Source organism: Sebastes fasciatus, chromosome 15 (genome assembly GCF_043250625.1).
Source record: "Sebastes fasciatus isolate fSebFas1 chromosome 15, fSebFas1.pri, whole genome shotgun sequence".
NCBI lineage: Eukaryota > Metazoa > Chordata > Actinopteri > Perciformes > Sebastidae > Sebastes > Sebastes fasciatus.
Genome location: NC_133809.1, coordinates 419,639 through 445,650, shown reverse-complemented (window position 1 = coordinate 445,650; position 26,012 = coordinate 419,639). Strand labels below are relative to the sequence as shown.

The following is a 26,012-nucleotide window of genomic DNA, read 5'->3' as shown; positions in this document are numbered from 1 at the left end:
TTGTTTTTTTAATTTTTTAATTTTCACTCGTTAACGAACAAATAATAAACTAATAATAAACTAACGATGTGCAAATGAGTCCGATGAGTTCTGTCAACCTGAGGAACCCCGAAACCACAGAGGAGCCCCACCTACTGGGACCCTGAACCTGACCCCCCATCCATGATCCTCCCCTAAACCTGAACCTGACCCCCCATCCACGATCCTCCCCTAAACCAGACCCCCCATCCATGATCCTCCCCTAAACCTGACCCCCCATCCATGATCCTCCCCTAAACCAGACCCCCCATCCCTTACAGGTCTGTTCAGGTCTGTTCTGGTCTGTTCTGGGTCTTACAGGTCTGTTCAGGTCTGTTCTGGTCTGTTCTGGGTCTGTACTGGTCTGTACTGGTCTGTACTGGTCTGTACTGGTCTCACAGGTCTGTTCTGGGTCTGGTTTAGTCTGTACTTGTCTGTACTGGTCTGTACTGGTCTCACAGGTCTGTTCTGGGTCTGGTTTGGTCTGTACTGGTCTGTACTGGTCTGTACTGGTCTGTACTGGTCTCACAGGTCTGTTCTGGTCCGGTCTGGTTTCCTGAGCTCCTCTGTGGCTGCAGTGGATTTCCCAGCATGCCTTGGTAAACAGGTATAAACAGGAAGTGAAGCTCGATGCACGGCATCAGTAATGAGCAGCAACAACGATTCGCTGCAGCGGCCATGTTGGCTCTAAGTGACATCACCATGGTGATGTCATGGCAACACTGATCCATTCACACACACACACACTGTTCTGTAGTCCATCAGAAGAAGCCCCGCCCCCTGGTCTCTGATTGGCTGCTTCCTGTCGGACTCTTCTTCTTCTCTTCTGTCGGCGTAGCGATCGGATAGATGAGCCTCCTCCATCGTCACGGATCCTTCCCAGCATCCTTTGCTCTACTGGGCGTAGACAGGTGAATAGATCTCAGACCGGCGAGGTCAGAGGTCAGAGGTCAGAGCGTTCACAATGTCACGGGTCAGGAAGGTCGGAGGTATCCACGGTAACCTGCCAAACCCATCAACACAGATAGCGATTAGTTCTTCAACCAAGCAGACCTAACTAGTCTGAGACTAGTCCCCAACTAGTCCCTAGTCCTCTACAACTAGTCCCTAGACCTCTGAGACTAGTCCCCAACTAGTCCCTAGACCTCTGAGACTAGTCCCTAGACCTCTGAGACTAGTCCTTAGACCTCTGAGACTAGTCCCCAACTAGTCCCTAGTCCTCTACAACTAGTCCCTAGACCTCTGAGACTAGTCCCTAGACCTCTGAGACTAGTCCCTACACCTCTAGAACTAGTCCTTAGGCCTCTAGAACTAGTCCCTACACCTCTAGAACTAGTCCCTAGACCTCTAGAACTAGTCCTTAGGCCTCTAGAACTAGTCCCTACACCTCTAGAACTAGTCTCTAGACCTCTGAGACTAGTCCCTACACCTCTAGAACTAGTCCTTAGGCCTCTAGAACTAGTCCTTAGGCCTCTAGAACTAGTCCTTAGGCCTCTAGAACTAGTCCCTAGACCTCTAGAACTAGTCTCTAGACCTCTGAGACTAGTCCCTACGCCTCTAGAACTAGTCCTTAGGCCTCTAGAACTAGTCCCTACACCTCTAGAACTAGTCTCTAGACCTCTGAGACTAGTCCCTACACCTCTAGAACTAGTCCCTAGACCTCTAGAACTAGTCTCTAGACCTCTGAGACTAGTCCCTACGCCTCTAGAACTAGTCCCTACACCTCTAGAACTAGTCTCTAGACCTCTGAGACTAGTCCCTACACCTCTAGAACTAGTCCTTAGGCCTCTAGAACTAGTCCTTAGGCCTCTAGAACTAGTCCTTAGGCCTCTAGAACTAGTCCCTACACCTCTAGAACTAGTCTCTAGACCTCTGAGACTAGTCCCTACACCTCTAGAACTAGTCCTTAGGCCTCTAGAACTAGTCCCTACACCTCTAGAACTAGTCCCTAGACCTCTAGAACTAGTCCTTAGGCCTCTAGAACTAGTCCCTACACCTCTAGAACTAGTCCCTAGACCTCTAGAACTAGTCTCTAGACCTCTGAGACTAGTCCCTACGCCTCTAGAACTAGTCCCTACACCTCTAGAACTAGTCCCTACACCTCTAGAACTAGTCTCTAGACCTCTGAGACTAGTCCCTAGACCTGAGACTAGTCCCTACGCCTCTAGAACTAGTCCTTAGGCCTCTAGAACTAGTCCTTAGGCCTCTAGAACTAGTCCTTAGGCCTCTAGAACTAGTCCTTAGGCCTCTAGAACTAGTCCCTACACCTCTAGAACTAGTCTCTAGACCTCTGAGACTAGTCCCTACACCTCTAGAACTAGTCCTTAGGCCTCTAGAACTAGTCCTTAGGCCTCTAGAACTAGTCCTTAGGCCTCTAGAACTAGTCCTTAGGCCTCTAGAACTAGTCCCTACACCTCTAGAACTAGTCTCTAGACCTCTGAGACTAGTCCCTACACCTCTAGAACTAGTCCTTAGGCCTCTAGAACTAGTCCCTGCACCTCTAGAACTAGTCCTTAGGCCTCTAGAACTAGTCCTTAGTCCTCTACAACTAGTCCCTACACCTCTAGAACTAGTCCCTAGACCTCTAGAACTAGTCCCTAGACCTCTAGAACTAGTCTCTAGACCTCTGAGACTAGTCCCTAGACCTGAGACTAGTCCCTACGCCTCTAGAACTAGTCCTTAGGCCTCTAGAACTAGTCCCTACACCTCTAGAACTAGTCCCTAGACCTCTAGAACTAGTCTCTAGACCTCTGAGACTAGTCCCTAGACCTGAGACTAGTCCCTACGCCTCTAGAACTAGTCCTTAGGCCTCTAGAACTAGTCCCTACACCTCTAGAACTAGTCTCTAGACCTCTGAGACTAGTCCCTACACCTCTAGAACTAGTCCTTAGGCCTCTAGAACTAGTCCTTAGGCCTCTAGAACTAGTCCTTAGGCCTCTAGAACTAGTCCTTAGGCCTCTAGAACTAGTCCCTACACCTCTAGAACTAGTCCCTAGACCTCTAGAACTAGTCTCTAGACCTCTGAGACTAGTCCCTACACCTCTAGAACTAGTCCTTAGGCCTCTAGAACTAGTCCCTGCACCTCTAGAACTAGTCCTTAGATCTTTATAACTAGTCCCTACACCTCTAGAACTAGTCCTTAGGCCTCTAGAACTAGTCCTTAGGCCTCTAGAACTAGTCCCTGCACCTCTAGAACTAGTCCTTAGACCTCTATAACTAGTCCCTAGACCTCTAGAACTAGTCCTTAGGCCTCTAGAACTAGTCCCTACACCTCTAGAACTAGTCTCTAGACCTCTGAGACTAGTCCCTACACCTCTAGAACTAGTCCTTAGGCCTCTAGAACTAGTCCTTAGGCCTCTAGAACTAGTCCTTAGGCCTCTAGAACTAGTCCTTAGGCCTCTAGAACTAGTCCCTGCACCTCTAGAACTAGTCCTTAGATCTTTATAACTAGTCCCTACACCTCTAGAACTAGTCCTTAGACCTTTATAACTAGTCCCTACACCTCTAGAACTAGTCCTTAGATCTTTATAACTAGTCCCTACACCTCTAGAACTAGTCCCTACACCTCTAGAACTAGTCCTTAGATCTTTATAACTAGTCCCTACACCTCTAGAACTAGTCCTTAGATCTTTATAACTAGTCCCTACACCTCTAGAACTAGTCCTTAGATCTTTATAACTAGTCCCTACACCTCTAGAACTAGTCCTTAGACCTTTATAACTAGTCCCTACACCTCTCGAACTAGGCCCCGGAGTTGAGTATCCTCACCTTGATGAAGATGGTGTCGTCTCTGATGTAGCTACCGGTCTCCAGGACACTCTGAGACACAAATAGAGGACAGCCGGAGGCAATATTCATCTCTGCTGCAGGACGTCTGAAGCTACTGCTGTTTGGATCAGGCTTAAAGGCGTCCCCCAAGTGTTTCCTCAACGGACCCTGGTCCATCAGCATCAGAGTCACCTAACAGACAGACAGTCCGTCAGGATTGTTTTGTCCCCAGAACAACAGAAGACTCAGCTACACAGAATGCTTAAAACGACTGGTTAGTGTCTTATACCCAGTCAGTAAACCAGTCAGTAACGAGTCAGTAACTAGTCAGTAAACCAGTCAGTAACGAGTCAGTAACTAGTCAGTAAACCAGTCAGTAACGAGTCAGTAACGAGTCATTAACTAGTCAGTAACTAGTCAGTAACTAGTCAGTAACTAGCCAGTAAACCAGTCAGTAACGAGTCAGTAAACCAGTCAGTAACGAGTCAGTAACTAGTCAGTAACTAGTCAGTAACTAGTCAGTAACGAGTCAGTAAACCAGTCAGTAACGAGTCAGTAACTAGTCAGTAACTAGTCAGTTACTAGTCAGTAACTAGTCAGTAACTAGTCAGTAACTAGCCAGTAAACCGGTCAGTAAACCAGTCAGTAAACCAGTCAGTAACTAGTCAGTACACTAGTCAGTAACTAGTCAGTAAACCAGTCAGTAACTAGTCAGTAACTAGTCAGTAAACCAGTCAGTAACGAGTCAGTAAACCAGTCAGTAAACCAGTCAGTAACTAGTCAGCAAACCAGTCAGTAACGAGTCAGTAACTAGTCAGTAAACCAGTCAGTAACTAGTCAGTAAACCAGTCAGTAACGAGTCAGTAAACCAGTCAGTAACGAGTCAGTAAATAGTCAGTAAACCAGTCAGTAACTAGTCAGTAAGCCAGTCAGTAACGAGTCAGTAAACCAGTCAGTAAACCAGTCAGTAACGAGTCAGTAAACCAGTCAGTAAACCAGTCAGTAAACCAGTCAGTAACGAGTCAGTAAACCAGTCAGTAACCAGTCAGTAACCTGTAAGTAAACCAGTCGGTAAACCAGTCAGTAACTAGTCAGTAAACCAGTCAGTAAACCAGTCAGTAAACCAGTCAGTACACTAGTCAGTAAACCAGTCAGTAACTAGTCAGTAACTAGTCAGTAAACCAGTCAGTAACGAGTCAGTAAACCAGTCAGTAACTAGTCAGTAAACCAGTCAGTAACCAGTCAGTAACTAGTCAGTAAACCAGTCAGTAAACCAGTCAGTAACCTGTAAGTAAACCAGTCAGTAAATCAGTCGGTAAACCAGTCAGTAACTAGTCAGTAAACCAGTCAGTAAACAAGTCAGTAACCAGTCAGTAACTAGTCAGTAAACCAGTCAGTATCTAGTCAGTAAACCAGTCAGTAAACCAGTCAGTAACTAGTCAGTAAACCAGTCAGTAACCTGTAAGTAAACCAGTCAGTAACTAGTCAGTAAACAAGTCAGTAAACAAGTCAGTAACCAGTCAGTAACTAGTCAGTACACCAGTCAGTAACGAGTCAGTAAACCAGTCAGTAAACCAGTCAGTAACCAGTCAGTAACTAGTCAGTAAACCAGTCAGTAAACCAGTCAGTAACCTGTCAGTAAACTAGTCAGTAACAAGTCAGTAACTAGTCAGCAAACCAGTCAGTAACGAGTCAGTAACTAGTCAGTAAACCAGTCAGTAACTAGTCAGTAAACCAGTCAGTAACGAGTCAGTAAACCAGTCAGTAACGAGTCAGTAACTAATCAGTAAACCAGTCAGTAACCAGTCAGTAAACCAGTCAGTAACCAGTCAGTAACTAGTCAGTAAACCAGTCAGTAAACCAGTCAGTAACCTGTCAGTAAACTAGTCAGTAACAAGTCAGTAACTAGTCAGCAAACCAGTCAGTAACGAGTCAGTAACTAGTCAGTAAACCAGTCAGTAACTAGTCAGTAAACCAGTCAGTAAACCAGTCAGTAACGAGTCAGTAAACCAGTCAGTAACGAGTCAGTAAACCAGTCAGTAAACCAGTCAGTAACCAGTCAGTAAACCAGTCAGTAAACCAGTCAGTAACCAGTCAGTAACCAGTCAGCAAACTAGTCAGTAACGAGTCAGTAACTAGTCAGTAAACCAGTCAGTAACTAGTCAGTAAACCAGTCAGTAACTATTCAGTAACTAGTCAGTAACTAGTCAGTAAACCAGTCAGTAACGAGTCAGTAAACCAGTCAGTAACGAGTCAGTAAATAGTCAGTAAACCAGTCAGTAACTAGTCAGTAAACCAGTCAGTAACGAGTCAGTAAACCAGTCAGTAAACCAGTCAGTAACGAGTCAGTAAACCAGTCAGTAAACCAGTCAGTAACCTGTAAGTAAACCAGTCAGTAAACCAGTCGGTAAACCAGTCAGTAACTAGTCAGTAAACCAGTCAGTAAACCAGTCAGTAACTAGTCAGTACACTAGTCAGTAACTAGTCAGTAAACCAGTCAGTAACTAGTCAGTAACTAGTCAGTAAACCAATCAGTAACGAGTCAGTAACTAGTCAGTAAACCAGTCAGTAAACCAGTCAGTAACTAGTCAGTAAACCAGTCAGTAAACCAGTCAGTAAACCAGTCAGTAACCTGTAAGTAAACCAGTCAGTAAACCAGTCGGTAAACCAGTCAGTAACTAGTCAGTAAACCAGTCAGTAAACCAGTCAGTAACCAGTCAGTAACTAGTCAGTAAATCAGTCAGTAAACCAGTCAGTAACCAGTCAGTAAACTAGTCAGTAACTAGTCAGTAAACCAGTCAGTATCTAGTCAGTAAACCAGTCAGTAAACCAGTCAGTAACTAGTCAGTAAACCAGTCAGTAACCTGTAAGTAAACCAGTCAGTAACTAGTCAGTAAACCAGTCAGTAAACAAGTCAGTAACCAGTCAGTAACTAGTCAGTACACCAGTCAGTAACGAGTCAGTAAACCAGTCAGTAAACCAGTCAGTAACCAGTAAGTAACTAGTCAGTAAACCAGTCAGTAAACCAGTCGGTAACCTGTCAGCAAACTAGTCAGCAACAAGTCAGTAACTAGTCAGTAAACCAGTCAGTAACTAGTCAGTAAACCAGTCAGTAAACCAGTCAGTAACGAGTCAGTAAACCAGTCAGTAACGAGTCAGTAACCAGTCAGTAAACCAGTCAGTAAACCAGTCAGTAACCAGTCAGTAACCAGTCAGTAAACCAGTCAGTAACGAGTCAGTAAACCAGTCAGTAACCAGTCAGTAAACCAGTCAGTAAACCAGTCAGTAACCTGTAAGTAAACCAGTCAGTAAACCAGTCAGTAAACCAGTCAGTAAACCAGTCAGTAAACAAGTCAGTAACCAGTCAGTAACTAGTCAGTAAACCAGTCAGTAAACCAGTCAGTAACTAGTCAGTAAACCAGTCAGTAACTAGTCAGTAAACCAGTCAGTAAACCAGTCAGTAACCAGTCAGTAACTAGTCAGTAAACCAGTCAGTAACTAGTCAGTAAACCAGTCAGTAACGAGTCAGTAAACCAGTCAGTAAACCAGTTAGTAACGAGTCAGTAAACCAGTCAGTAAACCAGTCAGTAACCTGTAAGTAAACCAGTCAGTAAACCAGTCGGTAAACCAGTCAGTAACTAGTCAGTAAACCAGTCAGTAAACCAGTCAGTAAACCAGTCAGTAACTAGTCAGTACACTAGTCAGTAACTAGTCAGTAAACCAGTCAGTAACTAGTCAGTAACTAGTCAGTAAACCAGTCAGTAACGAGTCAGTAACTAGTCAGTAAACCAGTCAGTAAACCAGTCAGTAACTAGTCAGTAAACCAGTCAGTAAACCAGTCAGTAACCAGTCAGTAACTAGTCAGTAAACCAGTCAGTAAACCAGTCAGTAACCTGTAAGTAAACCAGTCAGTAAACCAGTCGGTAAACCAGTCAGTAAATAGTCAGTAAACCAGTCAGTAAACCAGTCAGTAACCAGTCAGTAACTAGTCAGTAAATCAGTCAGTAAACCAGTCAGTAACCAGTCAGTAAACTAGTCAGTAACTAGTCAGTAAACCAGTCAGTATCTAGTCAGTAAACCAGTCAGTAAACCAGTCAGTAACTAGTCAGTAAACCAGTCAGTAACCTGTAAGTAAACCAGTCAGTAACTAGTCAGTAAACCAGTCAGTAAACAAGTCAGTAACCAGTCAGTAACTAGTCAGTACACCAGTCAGTAACGAGTCAGTAAACCAGTCAGTAAACCAGTCAGTAACCAGTAAGTAACTAGTCAGTAAACCAGTCAGTAAACCAGTCGGTAACCTGTCAGCAAACTAGTCAGTAACAAGTCAGTAACTAGTCAGTAAACCAGTCAGTAACTAGTCAGTAAACCAGTCAGTAAACCAGTCAGTAACGAGTCAGTAAACCAGTCAGTAACGAGTCAGTAAACCAGTCAGTAACCAGTCAGTAAACCAGTCAGTAAACCAGTCAGTAACCAGTCAGTAACCAGTCAGTAAACCAGTCAGTAACGAGTCAGTAAACCAGTCAGTAACCAGTCAGTAAACCAGTCAGTAAACCAGTCAGTAACCTGTAAGTAAACCAGTCAGTAAACCAGTCAGTAAACCAGTCAGTAAACCAGTCAGTAAACAAGTCAGTAACCAGTCAGTAAACCAGTCAGTAAACCAGTCAGTAACTAGTCAGTAAACCAGTCAGTAAACAAGTCAGTAACCAGTCAGTAACTAGTCAGTAACTAGTCAGTAAACCAGTCAGTAACGAGTCAGTATACCAGTCAGTAACGAGTCAGTAAACCAGTCAGTAACTAGTCAGTAAACCAGTCAGTAACGAGTCAGTAAACCAGTCAGTAAACCAGTCAGTAACCAGTCAGTAAACCAGTCAGTAACAAGTCAGTAAACCAGTCAGTAACCAGTCAGTAAACCAGTCAGTAAACCAGTCAGTAACCTGTAAGTAAACCAGTCAGTAAACCAGTCAGTAACCTGTCAGTAAACCAGTCAGTAACTAGTCAGTAAACCAGTCAGTAAACAATTCAGTAACCAGTCAGTAACTAGTCAGTAAACCAGTCAGTAAACCAGTCAGTAACCAGTCAGTAAACTAGTCAGTAACTAGTCAGTAAACCAGTCAGTATCTAGTCAGTAAACCAGTCAGTAACCTGTAAGTAAACCAGTCAGTAACTAGTCAGTAAACCAGTCAGTAAACAAGTCAGTAACCAGTCAGTAACTAGTCAGTACACCAGTCAGTAACGAGTCAGTAAACCAGTCAGTAAACCAGTCAGTAACCAGTCAGTAACTAGTCAGTAAACCAGTCAGTAAACCAGTCAGTAACCTGTCAGTAAACCAGTCAGTAAATCAGTCAGTAACCAGTCAGTAAACCAGTCAGTAACCTGTCAGTAAACTAGTCAGTAACTTGTCAGTAAACCAGTCAGTAACGAGTCAGTAACTAGTCAGCAAACCAGTCAGTAACGAGTCAGTAACTAGTCAGCAAACTAGTCAGTAACGAGTCAGTAACGAGTCAGTAACTAGTCAGCAAACTAGTCAGTAACGAGTCAGTAACTAGTCAGTAAACCAGTCAGTAACTAGTCAGTACCTTCTGTTTGAAGGGCCAGGGCAACAGGGCGTCGTACTCGCCCCTCATCACCACGAAAAACAGTGACAGGTGCGTCCCCTTTCCCATGCCATCTCCGTTTAGGTAGACGCGGGCGCACATCTTGTACCCGAAGTATCCGGTGTAAAACGGCTGTGAGTAGAGCGACAGTGTCTTCGCCGCCACCGCTTCCTGTTTCCGTCTCTTGTAGTCACGGATCTTCCAAATTAGAGTCCCGTTGTAACTCGCCGTCTCTAGCACCTGGAACCGCAGGTCCATGTCGGCCAATCGGATCTCGTGGACACTCAGCATGTCGTCATGTCTATTCAGCTGAGTCTCCAGGGATGCTGCAGAGATCAATATACATTATTCCCCAGTCCGTATACCCCGACAACAAGTCCCTAGACCTCTACAACAAGTCCCTAGACCCCTACAACAAGTCCCTAGACCTCTACAACAAGTCCCTAGACCCCTACAACAAGTCCCTAGACCTCTACAACAAGTCCCTAGACCCCTACAACAAGTCCCTAGACCTCTACAACAAGTCCGTATACCCCGACAACAAGTCCCTAGACCTCTACAACAAGTCCCTAGACCCCTACAACAAGTCCCTAGACCTCTACAACAAGTCCCTAGACCCCTACAACAAGTCCCTAGACCTCTACAACAAGTCCCTAGACCCCTACAACAAGTCCCTAGACCTCTACAACAAGTCCCTATACCCCGACAACAAGTCCCTAGACCTCTACAACAAGTCCCTAGACCTCTACAACAAGTCCCTAGACCTCTACAACAAGTCCCTAGACCCCTACAACAAGTCCCTAGACCTCTACAACAAGTCCCTAGACCTCTACAACAAGTCCCTATACCCCGACAACAAGTCCCTAGACCCTTACAACAAGTCCCTAGACCTCTACAACAAGTCCCTATACCCCTACAACAAGTCCCTAGACCTCTACAACAAGTCCTTAGACCTCTACAACAAGTCCTTAGACCTCTACAACAAGTCCCTAGACCCCTACAACAAGACCCTAGACCCCTACAACAAGTCCCTAGACCCATACAACAAGTCCCTAGACCTCTACAACAAGTCCCTAGACCCCTACAACAAGTCCCTAGACCTCTACAACAAGTCCCTAGACCTCTACAACAAGTCCCTAGACCTCTACAACAAGTCCCTAGACCTCTACAACAAGTCCCTATACCCCGACAACAAGTCCCTAGACCCCTACAACAAGTCCCTAGACCTCTACAACAAGTCCCTATACCCCTACAACAAGTCCCTAGACCTCTACAACAAGTCCCTAGACCCCTACAACAAGACCCTAGACCCCTACAACAAGTCCCTAGACCCCTACAAGTCCCTAGACCCCTACAACAAGTCCCTAGACCCATACAACAAGTCCCTAGACCTCTACAACAAGTCCCTAGACCTCTACAACAAGTCCCTAGACCCCTACAACAAGTCCCTAGACCTCTACAACAAGACCCTAGACCCCTACAACAAGTCCCTAGACCCCTACAAGTCCCTAGACCCCTACAACAACTCCCTAGACCTCTACAACAAGTCCCTAGACCCCTACAACAAGTCCCTAGACCCATACAACAAGTCCCTAGACCTCTACAACAAGTCCCTAGACCCCTACAACAAGTCCCTAGACCTCTACAACTCCCTAGACCTCTACAACTAGTCCCTAGACCCCTATAAGTCCCTAGACCACTACAACAAGTCCCTAGACCTCTACAACAAGTCCCTAGACCCCTACAACAAGATCCTAGACCCCTACAACAAGTCCCTAGACCCATACAACAAGTCCCTAGACCTCTACAACAAGTCCCTAGACCCCTACAACAAGTCCCTAGACCCCTACAACAAGTCCCTAGACCTCTACAACAAGTCCCTAGACCCATACAACTAGTCCCTAGACCCCTGCAACTAGTCCTCAGACCTCTATAACAAGTCCCTAGACCTCTACAACTAGTCCCCAGACCTCTGCAACTAGTCCTCAGACCTCTACAACTAGTCCCTAGACCTCTACAACAAGTCCTTAGACCCCTGCAACTAGTCCCCAGACCTCTACAACTAATCCCTAGACCTCAACAACTAGTCCCTAGACCCCTACAACTAGTCCCCAGACCTCTACAACAATTCCCTAGACCCCTACAACAAGTCCTCAGACCTCTACAACTAATCCCTAGACCTCTACAACTAGTCCCTAGACCCCTACAACTAGTCCCCAGACCTCTACAACAAGTCCTCAGACCTCTACAACTAATCCCTAGACCTCTACAACTAGTCCCTAGACCCCTACAACTAGTCCCCAGACCTCTACAACTAGTCCCCAGACCTCTACAACTAGTCCCCAGACCTCTACAACTAGTCCCTAGACCCCTACAACTAGTCCCCAGACCTCTACAACTAGTCCCCAGACCTCTACAACTAGTCCCCAGACCTCTACAACTAGTCCCTATACCTCTACAACTAGTCCCTATACCTCTACAACTAGTCCCTAGACCTCTACAACAAGACCCTAGACCCCTACAACTAGTCCCCAGACCTCTACTACTAGTCCCCAGACCTCTGCAACTAGTCCCCTGACCTCTACAACTAGTCCCTAGACCTCTACAACAAGACCCTAGACCCCTACAACTAGTCCCCAGACCTCTACTACTAGTCCCCAGACCTCTGCAACTAGTCCCTAGACCTCTGCAACTAGTCCCCAGACCTCTGCAACTAGTCCCCAGACCTCTACTACTAGTCCCCAGACCTCTGCAACTAGTCCCCTGACCTCTACAACTAGTCTCCAGACCCATCCCCAGTGTGTGTGTTCTGACCCAGAGTGTGCGTTGTGGACCCAGTCCCGCTGCGTCCCCCTTGTTCCAGAGTGTTCAGTCTGGTCCGGACGTTCTCCAGTGTTCCTCTCAGGTTCTCCACCTCATCTCTGAGCACACGGAGAGAACGAAGCTCCAGCTCCACCTCCAGGAGCTTCTCTGAGTGAGAGCTCATCAGTTTCTACAGGAAGAGAGACATGATCCAGGTTCAGAGGAGGGACAGGTTGAGAGTTCAGAGGGGGGACAGAGGATTAAAGTATTACCTGCATGGTGGCCAGTTTCTGCTCCATCTGACGGTTCTTCTCTCTCAGCTCGTCACTCTGGTTCTCCAGTTCAGACAGTCGACTGCTGAGAGCAGGAAGCACCTTATACCTCTCCAACAGCTCCCCTTTAATGTCCTCCACCTGGAAGACACTCACCGATCAGTCACACTGGACCGCTACAACTGGTCCCCAGACCTCTACAACTGGTCCCCAACTGGTCCTCAGACCTCTACAACTGGTCCCCAACTGGTCCTCAGACCTCTACAACTGGTCCCCAACTGGTCCCCAGACCTCTACAACTGGTCCCCAACTGGTCCCCAGACCTCTGCAACTAGTCCCCAACTTGTCCCCAGACCTCTGCAACTAGTCCTAAACTAGTCCCTAGACATCTACAACTAGTCCCCAGACCTCTGCAACTAGTCCCCAGACCTCTACAACTAGTCCCCAGACCTCTACAACTAGTCCCCAGACCTCTGCAACTAGTCCCCAGACATCTACAACTAGTCCCCAGACCTCTGCAACTAGTCCCCAGACCTCTGCAACTAGTCCCCAGACCTCTGCAACTAGTCCCCAGACATCTACAACTAGTCCCCAGACCTCTGCAACAGGGTCCCCAGACATCTACAACTAGTCCCCAGACCTCTACAACAGGGTCCCCAGACATCTACAACTAGTCCCCAGACCTCTTCAACTAGTCCCCAGACCTCTTCAACTAGTCCCCAGACCTCTACAACTAGTCCCCAGACATCTACAACTAGTCCCCAGACCTCTTCAACTAGTCCCCAGACCTCTGCAACTAGTCCCCAGACCTCTACAACTAGTCCCCAGACCTCTACAACTAGTCCCCAGACCTCTGCAACTAGTCCCCAACTAGTCCCAAGACCTCTACAATTTGTCCCCAGACCTCTACAATTTGTCCCCAGACCTCTTCAACTAGTCCCCAACTGGTCCCCAGAACTCTACAACTGGTCCCCAACTGATCCCCAGACCTCTACAACTAGTCCCCAAATAGTCCCCAGACCTCTACAATTTGTCCCCAGACCTCTACAACTGGTCCCCAACTGGTCCCCAGACCTCTACAACTGGTCCCCAACTAGTGCCCAGACCTCTACAATTTGTCCCCAGACCTCTACAATTTGTCCCCAGACCTCTACAACTGGTCCCCAAATAGTCCCCAGACCTCTACAATTTGTCCCCAGACCTCTACAACTGGTCCCCAACTGGTCCCCAGACCTCTACAACTGGTCCCCAACTAGTGCCCAGACCTCTACAATTTGTCCCCAGACCTCTACAATTTGTCCCCAGACCTCTACAACTGGTCCCCAAATAGTCCCCAGACCTCTACAATTTGTCCCCAGACCTCTACAACTGGTCCCCAACTAGTCCCCAGACCTCTACAACTAGTCCCCAAGTGGTCCCCAGACCTCTACAACTGGTCCCCAACTAGTCCCCAGACCTCTGCAACTAGTCCCCAACTGGTCCCCAGACCTCTACAACTAGTCCCCAACTGGTCCCCAGACCTCTGCAAATAGTCCCCAACTGGTCCCCAGACCTCTACAACTAGTCCCCAACTGGTCCCCAGACCTCTACAACTAGTCCCCAACTAGTCCCCAGACCTCTGCAACTAGTCCCCAGACCTCTGCAACTAGTCCCCAACTAGTCCCCAGACCTCTACAATTTGTCCCCAGACCTCTACAACTGGTCCCCAACTGGTCCCCAGACCTCTACAACTAGTCCCCAACTAGTCCCCAGACCTCTGCAACTAGTCCCCAGACCTCTGCAACTAGTCCCCAACTAGTCCCCAGACCTCTACAATTTGTCCCCAGACCTCTACAACTGGTCCCCAACTGGTCCCCAGACCTCTACAACTAGTCCCCAACTAGTCCCCAGACCTCTACAATTTGTCCCCAGACCTAGACCTCTGCAACTAATAATATATTGGATTTATATAGCGCTTTAACATAGTCGGGGGGAAAACGGTGTGAGACAGACAGACAGTCCCCAGACCTCTGCAACTAGTCCCTAGACCTCTACAACTAGTCCCCAGACCTCTGCAACTAGTCCCCAGGCCTCTGCAACTAGTCCCCAGAACTCTGCAACTAGTCCCCAGACCTCTGCAACTAGTCCCCAGACCTCTGCAACTAGTCCCCAGAACTCTGCAACTAGTCCCCAGGCCTCTGCAACTAGTCCCCAGAACTCTGCAACTAGTCCCCAGACCTCTGCAACTAGTCCCCAGACCTCTGCAACTAGTCCCCAGGCCTCTGCAACTAGTCCCCAGACATCTACAACTAGTCCCCAGGCCTCTGCAACTAGTCCCCAGACCTCTGCAACTAGTCCCCAGACCTCTGCAACTAGTCCCCAGGCCTCTGCAACTAGTCCCCAGACCTCTTCAACTAGTCCCCAGACCTCTGCAACTAGTCCCCAGACCTCTTCAACTAGTCCCCAGACCTCTGCAACTAGTCCCCAGACCTCTGCAACTAGTCCCCAGAACTCTGCAACTAGTCCCCAGGCCTCTGCAACTAGTCCCCAGAACTCTGCAACTAGTCCCCAGGCCTCTGCAACTAGTCCCCAGACCTCTGCAACTAGTCCCCAGGCCTCTGCAACTAGTCCCCAGACATCTACAACTAGTCCCCAGACCTCTGCAACTAGTCCCCAGGCCTCTGCAACTAGTCCCCAGACCTCTGCAACTCGTCCCCAGGCCTCTGCAACTCGTCCCCAGACCTCTGCAACTAGTCCCCAGGCCTCTGCAACTAGTCCCCAGACATCTACAACTAGTCCCCAGAACTCTGCAACTAGTCCCCAGGCCTCTGCAACTCGTCCCCAGACCTCTGCAACTAGTCCCCAGGCCTCTGCAACTAGTCCCCAGACATCTACAACTAGTCCCCAGACCTCTGCAACTAGTCCCCAGAACTCTGCAACTAGTCCCCAGGCCTCTGCAACTAGTCCCCAGAACTCTGCAACTAGTCCCCAGGCCTCTGCAACTAGTCCCCAGACCTCTGCAACTAGTCCCAAGACATCTACAACTAGTCCCCAGACCTCTGCAACTAGTCCCTAGACCTCTACAACTAGTCCCCAGACGTCTACAACTAGTCCCCAGACCTCTGCAACTAGTCCCCAGAACTCTGCAACTAGTCCCCAGGCCTCTGCAACTAGTCCCCAGAACTCTGCAACTAGTCCCCAGGCCTCTGCAACTAGTCCCCAGACCTCTGCAACTAGTCCCCAGGCCTCTGCAACTAGTCCCCAGACATCTACAACTAGTCCCCAGGCCTCTGCAACTAGTCCCCAGACCTCTGCAACTAGTCCCCAGACCTCTGCAACTAGTCCCCAGGCCTCTGCAACTAGTCCCCAGACCTCTTCAACTAGTCCCCAGACCTCTGCAACTAGTCCCCAGACCTCTTCAACTAGTCCCCAGACCTCTGCAACTAGTCCCCAGACATCTACAACTAGTCCCCAGGCCTCTGCAACTAGTCCCCAGACCTCTGCAACTAGTCCCCAGGCCTCTGCAACTAGTCCCCAGACCTCTTCAACTAGTCCCCAGACCTCTGCAACTAGTCCCCAGACCTCTGCAACTAGTCCCCAGAACTCTGCAACTAGTCCCCAGGCCTCTGCAACTAGTCCCCAGAACTCTGCAACTAGTCCCCAGGCCTCTGCAACTAGTCCCCAGACCTCTGCAACTAGTCCCCAGGCCTCTGCAACTAGTCCCCAGACATCTACAACTAGTCCCCAGACCTCTGCAACTAGTCCCCAGGCCTCTGCAACTAGTCCCCAGACCTCTGCAACTCGTCCCCAGGCCTCTGCAACTCGTCCCCAGACCTCTGCAACTAGTCCCCAGGCCTCTGCAACTAGTCCCCAGACATCTACAACTAGTCTCCAGAACTCTGCAACTAGTCCCCAGGCCTCTGCAACTCGTCCCCAGACCTCTGCAACTAGTCCCCAGGCCTCTGCAACTAGTCCCCAGACATCTACAACTAGTCCCCAGACCTCTGCAACTAGTCCCCAGACCTCTACAATTTGTCCCCAGACCTCTACAATTTGTCCCCAGACCTCTTCAACTAGTCCCCAACTAGTCCCCAGACCTCTACAACTAGTCCCCAGACCTCTCCCCAGACCGCTGCCACGGTTACCTCAGTCTGGTTGCTACGGTTACCTCAGTCTGGTTGCTACGGTTACCTCAGTCTGGTTGCTACGGTTACCTTGTTCTCTAACGTGGAGTTTCTGCTGGCCATCATTCTCAGGTGTTCGGCTGCAAAGGTGGACTCATGTTGCCTCATGTCCTGGTTCAAACCCTGAAACACCAAGAAACACAGTCCACACAGTTGACCCACTGACACAGTGTATACAGTATATATGGTATATATACTACTGTACATACTGTACATAATGTTCATAATGTTCATAATGTACATACTGTACATAATGTTCATAATGTACATACTGTACATACTGCACATAATGTACATACTGTACATACAGCACATACTGTACATAATGTACATACTGCATATGCTGTACATACTGCACATACTGTACATAATGTTCATAATGTACATACTGCATATGCTGTACATACTGCACATAATGTACATACTGCATATGCTGTACATACTGCACATAATGTACATACTGCACATACTGTACATAATGTTCATAATGTACATACTGTATATACTGTACATACAGCACGTAATGTATGTACTACACATACTGTATATACTGTACATACTGCACATAATGCACATAATGTACATACTGCACATACTGTACATAATGTTCATAATGTACATACTGTATATACTGTACATACAGCACGTACTGTATGTACTGCACATAATGTACATTATGTACATACTGTACATACAGCACGTACTGTATGTACTGCACATAATGTACATTATGTACATACTGTACATACAGCACGTACTGTATATACTGTACATACAGCATGTACTGTATGTACTGCACATAATGTACATTATGTACATACTGTACATACAGCACGTACTGTATATACTGTATATACTGTACATACTGTACATACTGCACATAATGTACATTATGTACATACTGTACATACAGCACGTACTGTATATACTGTACATACTGTACATACAGCACGTACTGTATATACTGTATATACTGTACATACTGCACATACTGCACGTAATGCACGTACTGCACGTAATGCACGTACTGCACGTAATGCACGTACTGCACGTAATGCACATACTGCACATAATGTACATACTGCACATAATGTACATACTGCACATACTGCACGTAATGCACATAATGCACATACTGCAGTACTGTACATAATGTACATACTGTACATACTGCACATACTGCACATACTGCAGTACTGTACATACTGTATATACTGTACATAATGGACATACTGGACATACTGGACATACTGGACATAATGTACATACTGGACATAATGTACATAATGCACATACTGCACATACTGCACATACTGCACATACTGCACATAATGCGCATACTGCACATACTGCACATAATGCACATACTGCACATAATGCACATACTGCACATACTGCACATAATGCGCATACTGCACATACTGCACATAATGTACATACTGCACATACTGCACATACTGCACATAATGCGCATACTGCACATACTGCACATAATGCACATACTGCACATACTGCACATACTGCACATAATGCACATACTGCACATACTGCACATACTGCACATAATGCGCATACTGCACATACTGCACATACTGCACATAATGTACATACTGCACATAATGTACATACTGCACATAATGTACATACTGCACATACTGTATATACTGTACATACTGCATATACTGTACATGATGTACATACTGCACATACTGTATATACTGTACACACTGCACATACTGCATATACTGTAGTACTGTACATACTGCACATACTGCATATACTGTAGTACTGTACATACTGTACATACTGCACATACTGCATATACTGTAGTACTGTACATACTGTACATACTGCACATACTGCATATACTGTAGTACTGTACATACTGTACATACTGCACATACTGTACATAATGCACATACTGCACATACTGTAGTACTGTACCTACTGTACATAATGCACATACTGCAGTACTGTACATACTGTATATACTGTACATAATGCACATACTGCATATACTGTAGTACTGTACATACTGTACATACTGAAGTACTGCACATACTGTACATACTGTACATACTGTAGTACTGTGTAGTTACCTTGAAGGTACAGCCGTAGCAGTGGAACTGACAGCTCACCTGAGCTTTGGGACAGTCGTGTTGGTGACTGGACAGCTGAAACACAGAACCAACCAATCAGAGTCAGTCATTAAACAGCTGAAACACAGAACCAGAACTGGACCAGTACCTCGCTCCGGGGAAGGGAGGAGAAGGAGCAGTGGTTTGGACACGACACCGGGAACGCTGGACACACCGTCTCTTTGTGCTTCTGAAAACAGACACTTTATGTTAGTCCCTAGACCTCTACAACTAGTCCCTAGACCTCTACAACTAGTCCCTAGACCTCTACGACTAGTCCCTAGACCTCTACGACTAGTCCCTAGACCTCTAAAACTAGTCCCTAGACCTCTACAACTAGTCCCTAGACATCTACAACTAGTCCCCAGACCTCTACATATAGTCCCCAGACCTCTACAACTAGTCCCCAGACCTGTACAACTAGTCCCCAGACCTCTTCAACTAGTCCCTAGACCTCTTCAACTAGTCCCGAGACCTCTACAACTAGTCCCTAGACCTCTACAACTAGTCCCCAGACCTCTAAAACTAGTCCCGAGACATCTACAACTAGTCCCTAGACCTCTACAACTAGTCCCCAGACCTCTTCAACTAGTCCCCAGACCTCTTCAACTAGTCCCCAGACCTCTACGACTAGTCCCCAGACCTCTACAACTAGTCCCTAGACCTCTTCAACTAGTCCCAAGACCTCTTCAACTAGTCCCTAGACCTCGTCAACTAGTCCCCAGACCTCTACAACTAGTCCCTAGACCTCTTCAACTAGTCCCCAGACCTCTACAACTAGTCCCCAGACATCTACAACTAGTCCCTAGTCCTCTTCAACTAGTCCCCAGACCTCTACAACTAGTCCCCAACTAGTCCCCAGACCTCTACAACTAGTCCCAAGAACTGAAGCTGGTCTAACTGCCCGTTGGTCAGCAGTGATGTCATGAAGTACCGGCAGGTCAGTCAGGGGCATCTTGGTCGTGCAGAACTCGCAGCTGGTCTCTCTGTGTTTACATTTCCAGCTCAGGTGGTCGGGGATCTCTTTCCTCATCATTCGTTCTTTACATTTACCCAACGGACAGGGAACCTCGAAGAAGGGACACACATTCAGGTGGTCCTACAGACAGACAAGTGAGAGACACATTATATAGCACGCCCTACAGCCAATCAGAGAGCAGGACTGTCTGTTGCCGGGTGACTCACAGGTATCTGCTGCAGACTCATCTGCTCCTGACACCCGTTATTTTCACTGCGACAGTAAACCTTCAGCGCCATGATCTCCCGTTGGCAGCAAACGTCTCTGAAGATCTGAAACATAAACAACGAGAGCTTTAGCGACCGACTAATAATCAATCAATAATTAATGACAACTTGATCTCTGCTGTGATGTCACTTCCTGCCCACCTTGTCTTTGAACAGAGGCTCCATGTCAGCCGGACATACCGGGTTGGGATGACTGCAGGAGGACAGAGGACAGAGCGTTACTGATTCAGCTGAAGACACAACTGCTGGTCAGGCCACCGACGGGCGAGAGCCTGACATCATTCACACCTGGGAACGTATCACTTATAAACAAAGAGACGAGAGACGAGAATTCAGAGACGAGACTTTGTTTTGTTTTAAACAGGACATGAGAAAGTTCTAGCGAGGGTTGTTGACGTGTCGTATGAATGGTGTTCTTTAGTCTGCGATAGAATAGATGAGCAACGACGAGGGAGACGCCGTAGTCCTGGCAGATCTCAAACACCTGGACGAGCACCTTGACAGGCACGCAGAGCGAGGACCTGAACAAGCACCTGAACGAGCACCTGGACCGCCTCCCTGGTGCTGTAAAGGAGCTGCTGCTGCCATGTTTGCAGAGAATGAGACGCAGTAGTCCTGACAGGAGATCTCAAACACCTGGACGAGCACCCGGACGGGCACCTGGAAGGGCACCTGGACAAGCACCTGGACGAGCACCTGGACGAGCACCCGGACGAGCACCCGGAAGGGCACCCGGAAGGGCACCCGGAAGGGCACCTGGACGAGCACCTGGACGAGCACCCGGACGAGCACCTGGAAGGGCACAAGGACGAGCAGCTGGACAAGCACCTGGACGGGCACAAGGACGAGCACCTGGACGGGCACCCGGACGAGCACCTGGACGAGCACCTGGACGGGCACCTGGACGAGCACCTGGACGGGGACCTGGACGAGCACCTGGAAGGGCACCTGGATGGGCACCTGGACAAGCACCTGGACGGGCACAAGGACGAGCACCTGGACGGGCAAAGGACGAGCACCTGGACGGGCACCAGGACGAGCACCTGGACGGGCAAAAGGAAGAGCACCTGGACGGGCACAAGGACGAGCAAAAGGACGAGCACCTGGACGAGCACCAGGACGAGCACCTGGACGGGCAAAAGGAAGAGCACCTGGACGAGCACCAGGACAAGCACTTGGACGGGCAAAAGGACGAGCACCTGGACGAGCACCAGGACAAGCACCTGGACGGGCAAAAGGACGAGCACCTGGACGAGCACCAGGACGAGCACCTGGACGAGCACATGGACGAGTACCTGGACGAGTACCTGGATGGGCACCTGGACGAGCACGAGGACGGAGAAGAAGAGATGGACGCCGAGCGTCCTGGTGAGAACGGAGAAGAGGAGACGGACACCGGGCGTCCTGGTGAGGACGGAGAAGAGGAGACGGACACCAAGAGTTCTGGTGAGGACGGAGAAGAGGAGACGGACACCGGGCGTCCTGGTGAGGACAGACACACACACACACACACCTGGAGACCACTTTCTGTCCACCTGTCTTTGTCTTTGTCTCACCTGAGGACGTCGTTGATGCAGCTCTGACAGAAGCGGTGTCCACACTCGGTCTGGCGGGGCTGACACAGGACCAGCCTGCAGGCCTCGCAGCAGTACTTGGCTTCTGGAGTCTCTACGAAGTCGTCTCTGAATCCTCCGTGAAGAGGCAGGAAACCTGCAGGGACACCTGAGGACACAGAGACACACCTGAGTTCAGCTGGACACAGAGACACACTCAGATGATTGGTCCTGTAGCCAGTTAATGAACACAGCTGTGGGCCAATCACAGTGCAGCGCTGGGCCCAGCTGATGATGATGTGGGTGTTTACCTTGTGAAGCGGCGGGGTCACTCGGAGGCCAGGGATTGGCTTGACGGTGAGAGGGCAGGGCCACTGAGAGGGGCGTGGTCAGGGAGGGCGCCACCTGCTGGAGGGGAATCTGCACCTCCCTCCCGTCAGCACTCCTCCCCGCTGACATGACCTGAGGGGGGAGGAGGGAGGAGTTAATGACGCTGTCTGCACATGCTCAGTGGAGCCCAGCAGAGGGGCGGGGCCCAGCAGAGGGGCGGGGCCCAGCAGAGGGGCGGGGCCCAGCAGAGGGGCGGGGCCATCCGGACTCCCGGAGGGGCGTCCAGTCGTTGGTTAGCCTCCAGCTAACAACATTTAGACCTGCAACTTTAGCCCGCAACCAAGTCATGAAACAGAACATGAGGTGAACAAAGTCGTCGTAGGGATCGGAGGGGTCGTCTTTAGGGGTGGTAGGGGTCGTCGTAGGGGTCGTAGGGGTCGTCGTAGGGGTCGTCGTAGGGGTCGTAGTAGGGGTCGTTTTAGGGATCGTATGGGTCGTCGTAGGGGTCGTAGGGGTCGTTGTAGGGGTTGTAGGGATCGTAGGGGTCATAGGGGTCGTCGTAGGGGTCGTAGTAGGGGTCGTTTTAGGGATCGTATGGGTCGTCGTAGGGGTCGTCGTAGGGGTCGTCGTAGGGGTCGTTTTAGGGGTCGTCGTAGGGGTCGTCGTAGGGGTTGTAGGGGTCGTCGTAGGGGTCGTAGGGGTCGTCGTAGGGGTCGTCGTAGGGGTTGTAGGGGTCATAGGGGTCATCGTAGGGGTTGTAGGGGTCGTAGGGTTCGGCTAATCTGGTACATAAATAGATCATTTAATTCATAATAAAATAAAATAAAGACATGTGGTCAGATAGTAAACAGCAGATTAACATTTAAATGAAGAAGAATAAAATGACTCGTCTGTTCAGTAATAATAACTGCCCCTTTAATGATCCTGATCTGATCCTCTGAGTTTGATTCCTCAGGTCTGATTGATTATGATCTGATCTCTGAGTTTGATTCCTCAGGTCTGATTGATTATGATCTGATCTCTTGAGCTTGATTCCTCAGGTCTGATTGATTATGATCTGATCCTCTGAGTTTGATTCCTCAGGTCTGATCCTGATCTGATCCTCTGAGTTTGATTCCTCAGGTCTGATTGATTATGATCTGATCTCTGAGTTTGATTCCTCAGGTCTGATTGATTATGATCTGATCTCTGAGTTTGATTCCTCAGGTCTGATTGATTATGATCTGATCCTCTGCGTTTGATTCCTCAGGTCTGATTGATTATGATCTGATCTCTGAGTTTGATTCCTCAGGTCTGATTGATTATGATCTGATCTCTGAGTTTGATTCCTCAGGTCTGATTGATTATGATCTGATCTCTTGAGCTTGATTCCTCAGGTCTGATTGATTATGATCTGATCCTCTGAGTTTGATTCCTCAGGTCTGATTGATTATGATCTGATCCTCTGAGTTTGATTCCTCAGGTCTGATCCTGATCTGATCTCTGAGTTTGATTCCTCAGGTCTGATTGATTATGATCTGATCTCTTGAGCTTGATTCCTCAGGTCTGATTGATTATGATCTGATCCTCTGAGTTTGATTCCTCAGGTCTGATCCTGATCTGATCCTCTGAGTTTGATTCCTCAGGTCTGATTGATTATGATCTGATCTCTGAGTTTGATTCCTCAGGTCTGATCCTGATCTGATCCTCTGAGTTTGATTCCTCAGGTCTGATCCTGATCTGATCCTCTGAGTTTGATTCCTCAGGTCTGATTGATTATGATCTGATCCTCTGAGTTTGATTCCTCAGGTCTGATTGATTATGATCTGATCCTCTGAGTTTGATTCCTCAGGTCTGATTGATTATGATCTGATCCTCTGAGTTTGATTCCTCAGGTCTGATTGATTATGATCTGATCCTCTGAGTTTGATTCCTCAGGTCTGATTGATTATGATCTGATCTCTGAGTTTGATTCCTCAGGTCTGATTGATTATGATCTGATCTCTGAGTTTGATTCCTCAGGTCTGATCCTGATCTGATCCTCTGAGTTTGATTCCTCAGGTCTGATCCTGATCTGATCCTCTGAGTTTGATTCCTCAGGTCTGATTGATTATGATCTGATCCTCTGAGTTTGATTCCTCAGGTCTGATTGATTATGATCTGATCCTCTGAGTTTGATTCCTCAGGTCTGATTGATTATGATCTGATCCTCTGAGTTTGATTCCTCAGGTCTGATCCTGATCTGATCCTCTGAGTTTGATTCCTCAGGTCTGATTGATCAGTTATAAACACACTGATGCTAATGCTAACACTGTTAGCTCCTCTAGCTTCTTGTTTCTCTGTTCAATAGATTATTTTAGTGTAAACTCGCACACGCGCACACACACACACGCGCACACGCACACGGCTAGCTGTAGCATCTGTTGTGTAGAGCTAACATGTTGTTCTATCAGCCCTGTGAGGTTCTACTGAGGTTCTACTGAGGCTCTACTGAGGCTCTAGTGAGGCTCTACTGAGGTTCTACTGAGGCTCTACTGAGGTTCTACTGAGGCTCTAGTGAGGCTCTACTGAGGTTCTACTGAGGCTCTAGTGAGGCTCTACTGAGGTTCTACTGAGGTTCTACTGAGGCTCTACTGAGGCTCTACTGAGGCTCTACTGAGGCTCTAGTGAGGTTCTACTGAGGTTCTAGTGAGGCTCTACTGAGGTTCTAGTGAGGCTCTACTGAGGTTCTACTGAGGTTCTACTGAGGCTCTACTGAGGCTCTAGTGAGGCTCTACTGAGGTTCTAGTGAGGCTCTACTGAGGTTCTACTGAGGTTCTACTGAGGCTCTACTGAGGCTCTACTGAGGCTCTAGTGAGGTTCTACTGAGGTTCTAGTGAGGCTCTACTGAGGTTCTACTGAGGCTCTACTGAGGTTCTACTGAGGTTCTACTGAGGCTCTACTGAGGTTCTACTGAGGCTCTACTGAGGCTCTACTGAGGTTCTACTGAGGCTCTACTGAGGCTCTACTGAGGTTCTACTGAGGCTCTACTGAGGCTCTACTGAGGTTCTACTGAGGCTCTACTGAGGCTCTACTGAGGCTCTACTGAGGCTCTAGTGAGGCTCTACTGAGGTTCTAGTGGGTTCTAGTGGGTGTGGGACTCACATGAATCTCCTCCGCGGTCCACAGCTCAGCAGCTCGTCGGCTCGGCTCCTCTCCGGGATTCAAACCGTCAACCTGCCGCTGCCGCTGAGCCTCCGGGCCTCAGGCGGACTCCTCATGGTCCGGGTTCAGGTTCGGGTTCGGGTTCGGGTTCAGGGCTCTCCGGTTCTGTCGGTTCTGTCGGTTGTGTGTCAGTGAGAGAGGAATCTCTGGGATCAGTTCAGATCCAGCGGAGAGAAACTGATCACACTGGAAACCCCCTCCGCTGCTTCCGCCCAGGAAATCCCCCAAAGAACCAGAGACAGATCCGACCAGCAGAGGGCGCTGTCTGTCTGCTGTCTACTGCAGAGACAGATCCGACCAGCAGGGGGCGCTGTCTGTCTGCTGTCTACTGCAGAGACAGATCCGACCAGCAGGGGGCGCTGTCTGTCTGCTGTCTACTGCAGAGACAGATCCGACCAGCAGGTATATGTATGTATATATATATATTTATCTACTGCAGGCTGCAGTAGATAAATATATATATATACATACATAATTATTTATATGTATATATAATTATATACATATAAATCATTATATATATGATTTATATATAATTATATATAAATAATAACGTATATATATTTATAATATATATAATTATAAATATACATTATATATATTTATATTATATATAATTATTTATATATATGATTATATATAAATAATTACGTATATATAATTATATATAAATAATTACATATATATATATTTATATACAATTATATATTTATAATATATAAATATATATATTATAAATATATATATTTATATATAAATATATATATAAATATATATATTTATATATAAATATATATATTTATATATAATTATATATATATAAATATATATATTTATATGTATATAATTATATATAATTATATATATAAATATATATATCTATATATATTTATATATTATATATAATTATATATAAATATATATATTTATATATATAATTATATAT

General features: G+C 47.4%; 1 protein-coding gene across 6 annotated transcripts; it reads right to left on the bottom strand.

Annotated features, from left to right (window-relative positions):
* Positions 1-25,339, bottom strand: LOC141783220 (TNF receptor-associated factor 3-like). Of its 6 annotated transcripts, none has more exons than XR_012597235.1 (16): positions 25,007-25,308; positions 21,865-22,015; positions 21,557-21,722; positions 20,142-20,193; positions 19,941-20,045; positions 19,690-19,854; positions 18,865-18,945; positions 18,717-18,791; positions 16,648-16,740; positions 12,455-12,595; positions 12,195-12,372; positions 9,363-9,706; positions 3,787-3,978; positions 478-1,021; positions 222-366; positions 1-185 (listed from the first exon to the last, which is right to left on the bottom strand). XR_012597235.1 is itself a non-coding variant. In XM_074660380.1 (14 exons), exons 2-14 carry the CDS (start codon positions 22,010-22,012, stop codon positions 986-988), a joined length of 1,776 nt encoding a protein of 591 aa, XP_074516481.1. In that variant the 5' UTR covers positions 22,013-22,015; positions 25,007-25,339; the 3' UTR covers positions 1-985. The 6 variants fall into 6 exon arrangements, 1 of the variants encoding a protein (XP_074516481.1); XR_012597233.1 differs by having other exon boundaries at positions 222-442; positions 509-1,021; XR_012597234.1 differs by having other exon boundaries at positions 222-432; positions 509-1,021.
* Between the last annotated feature and the right edge of the window lie 673 nt (positions 25,340-26,012).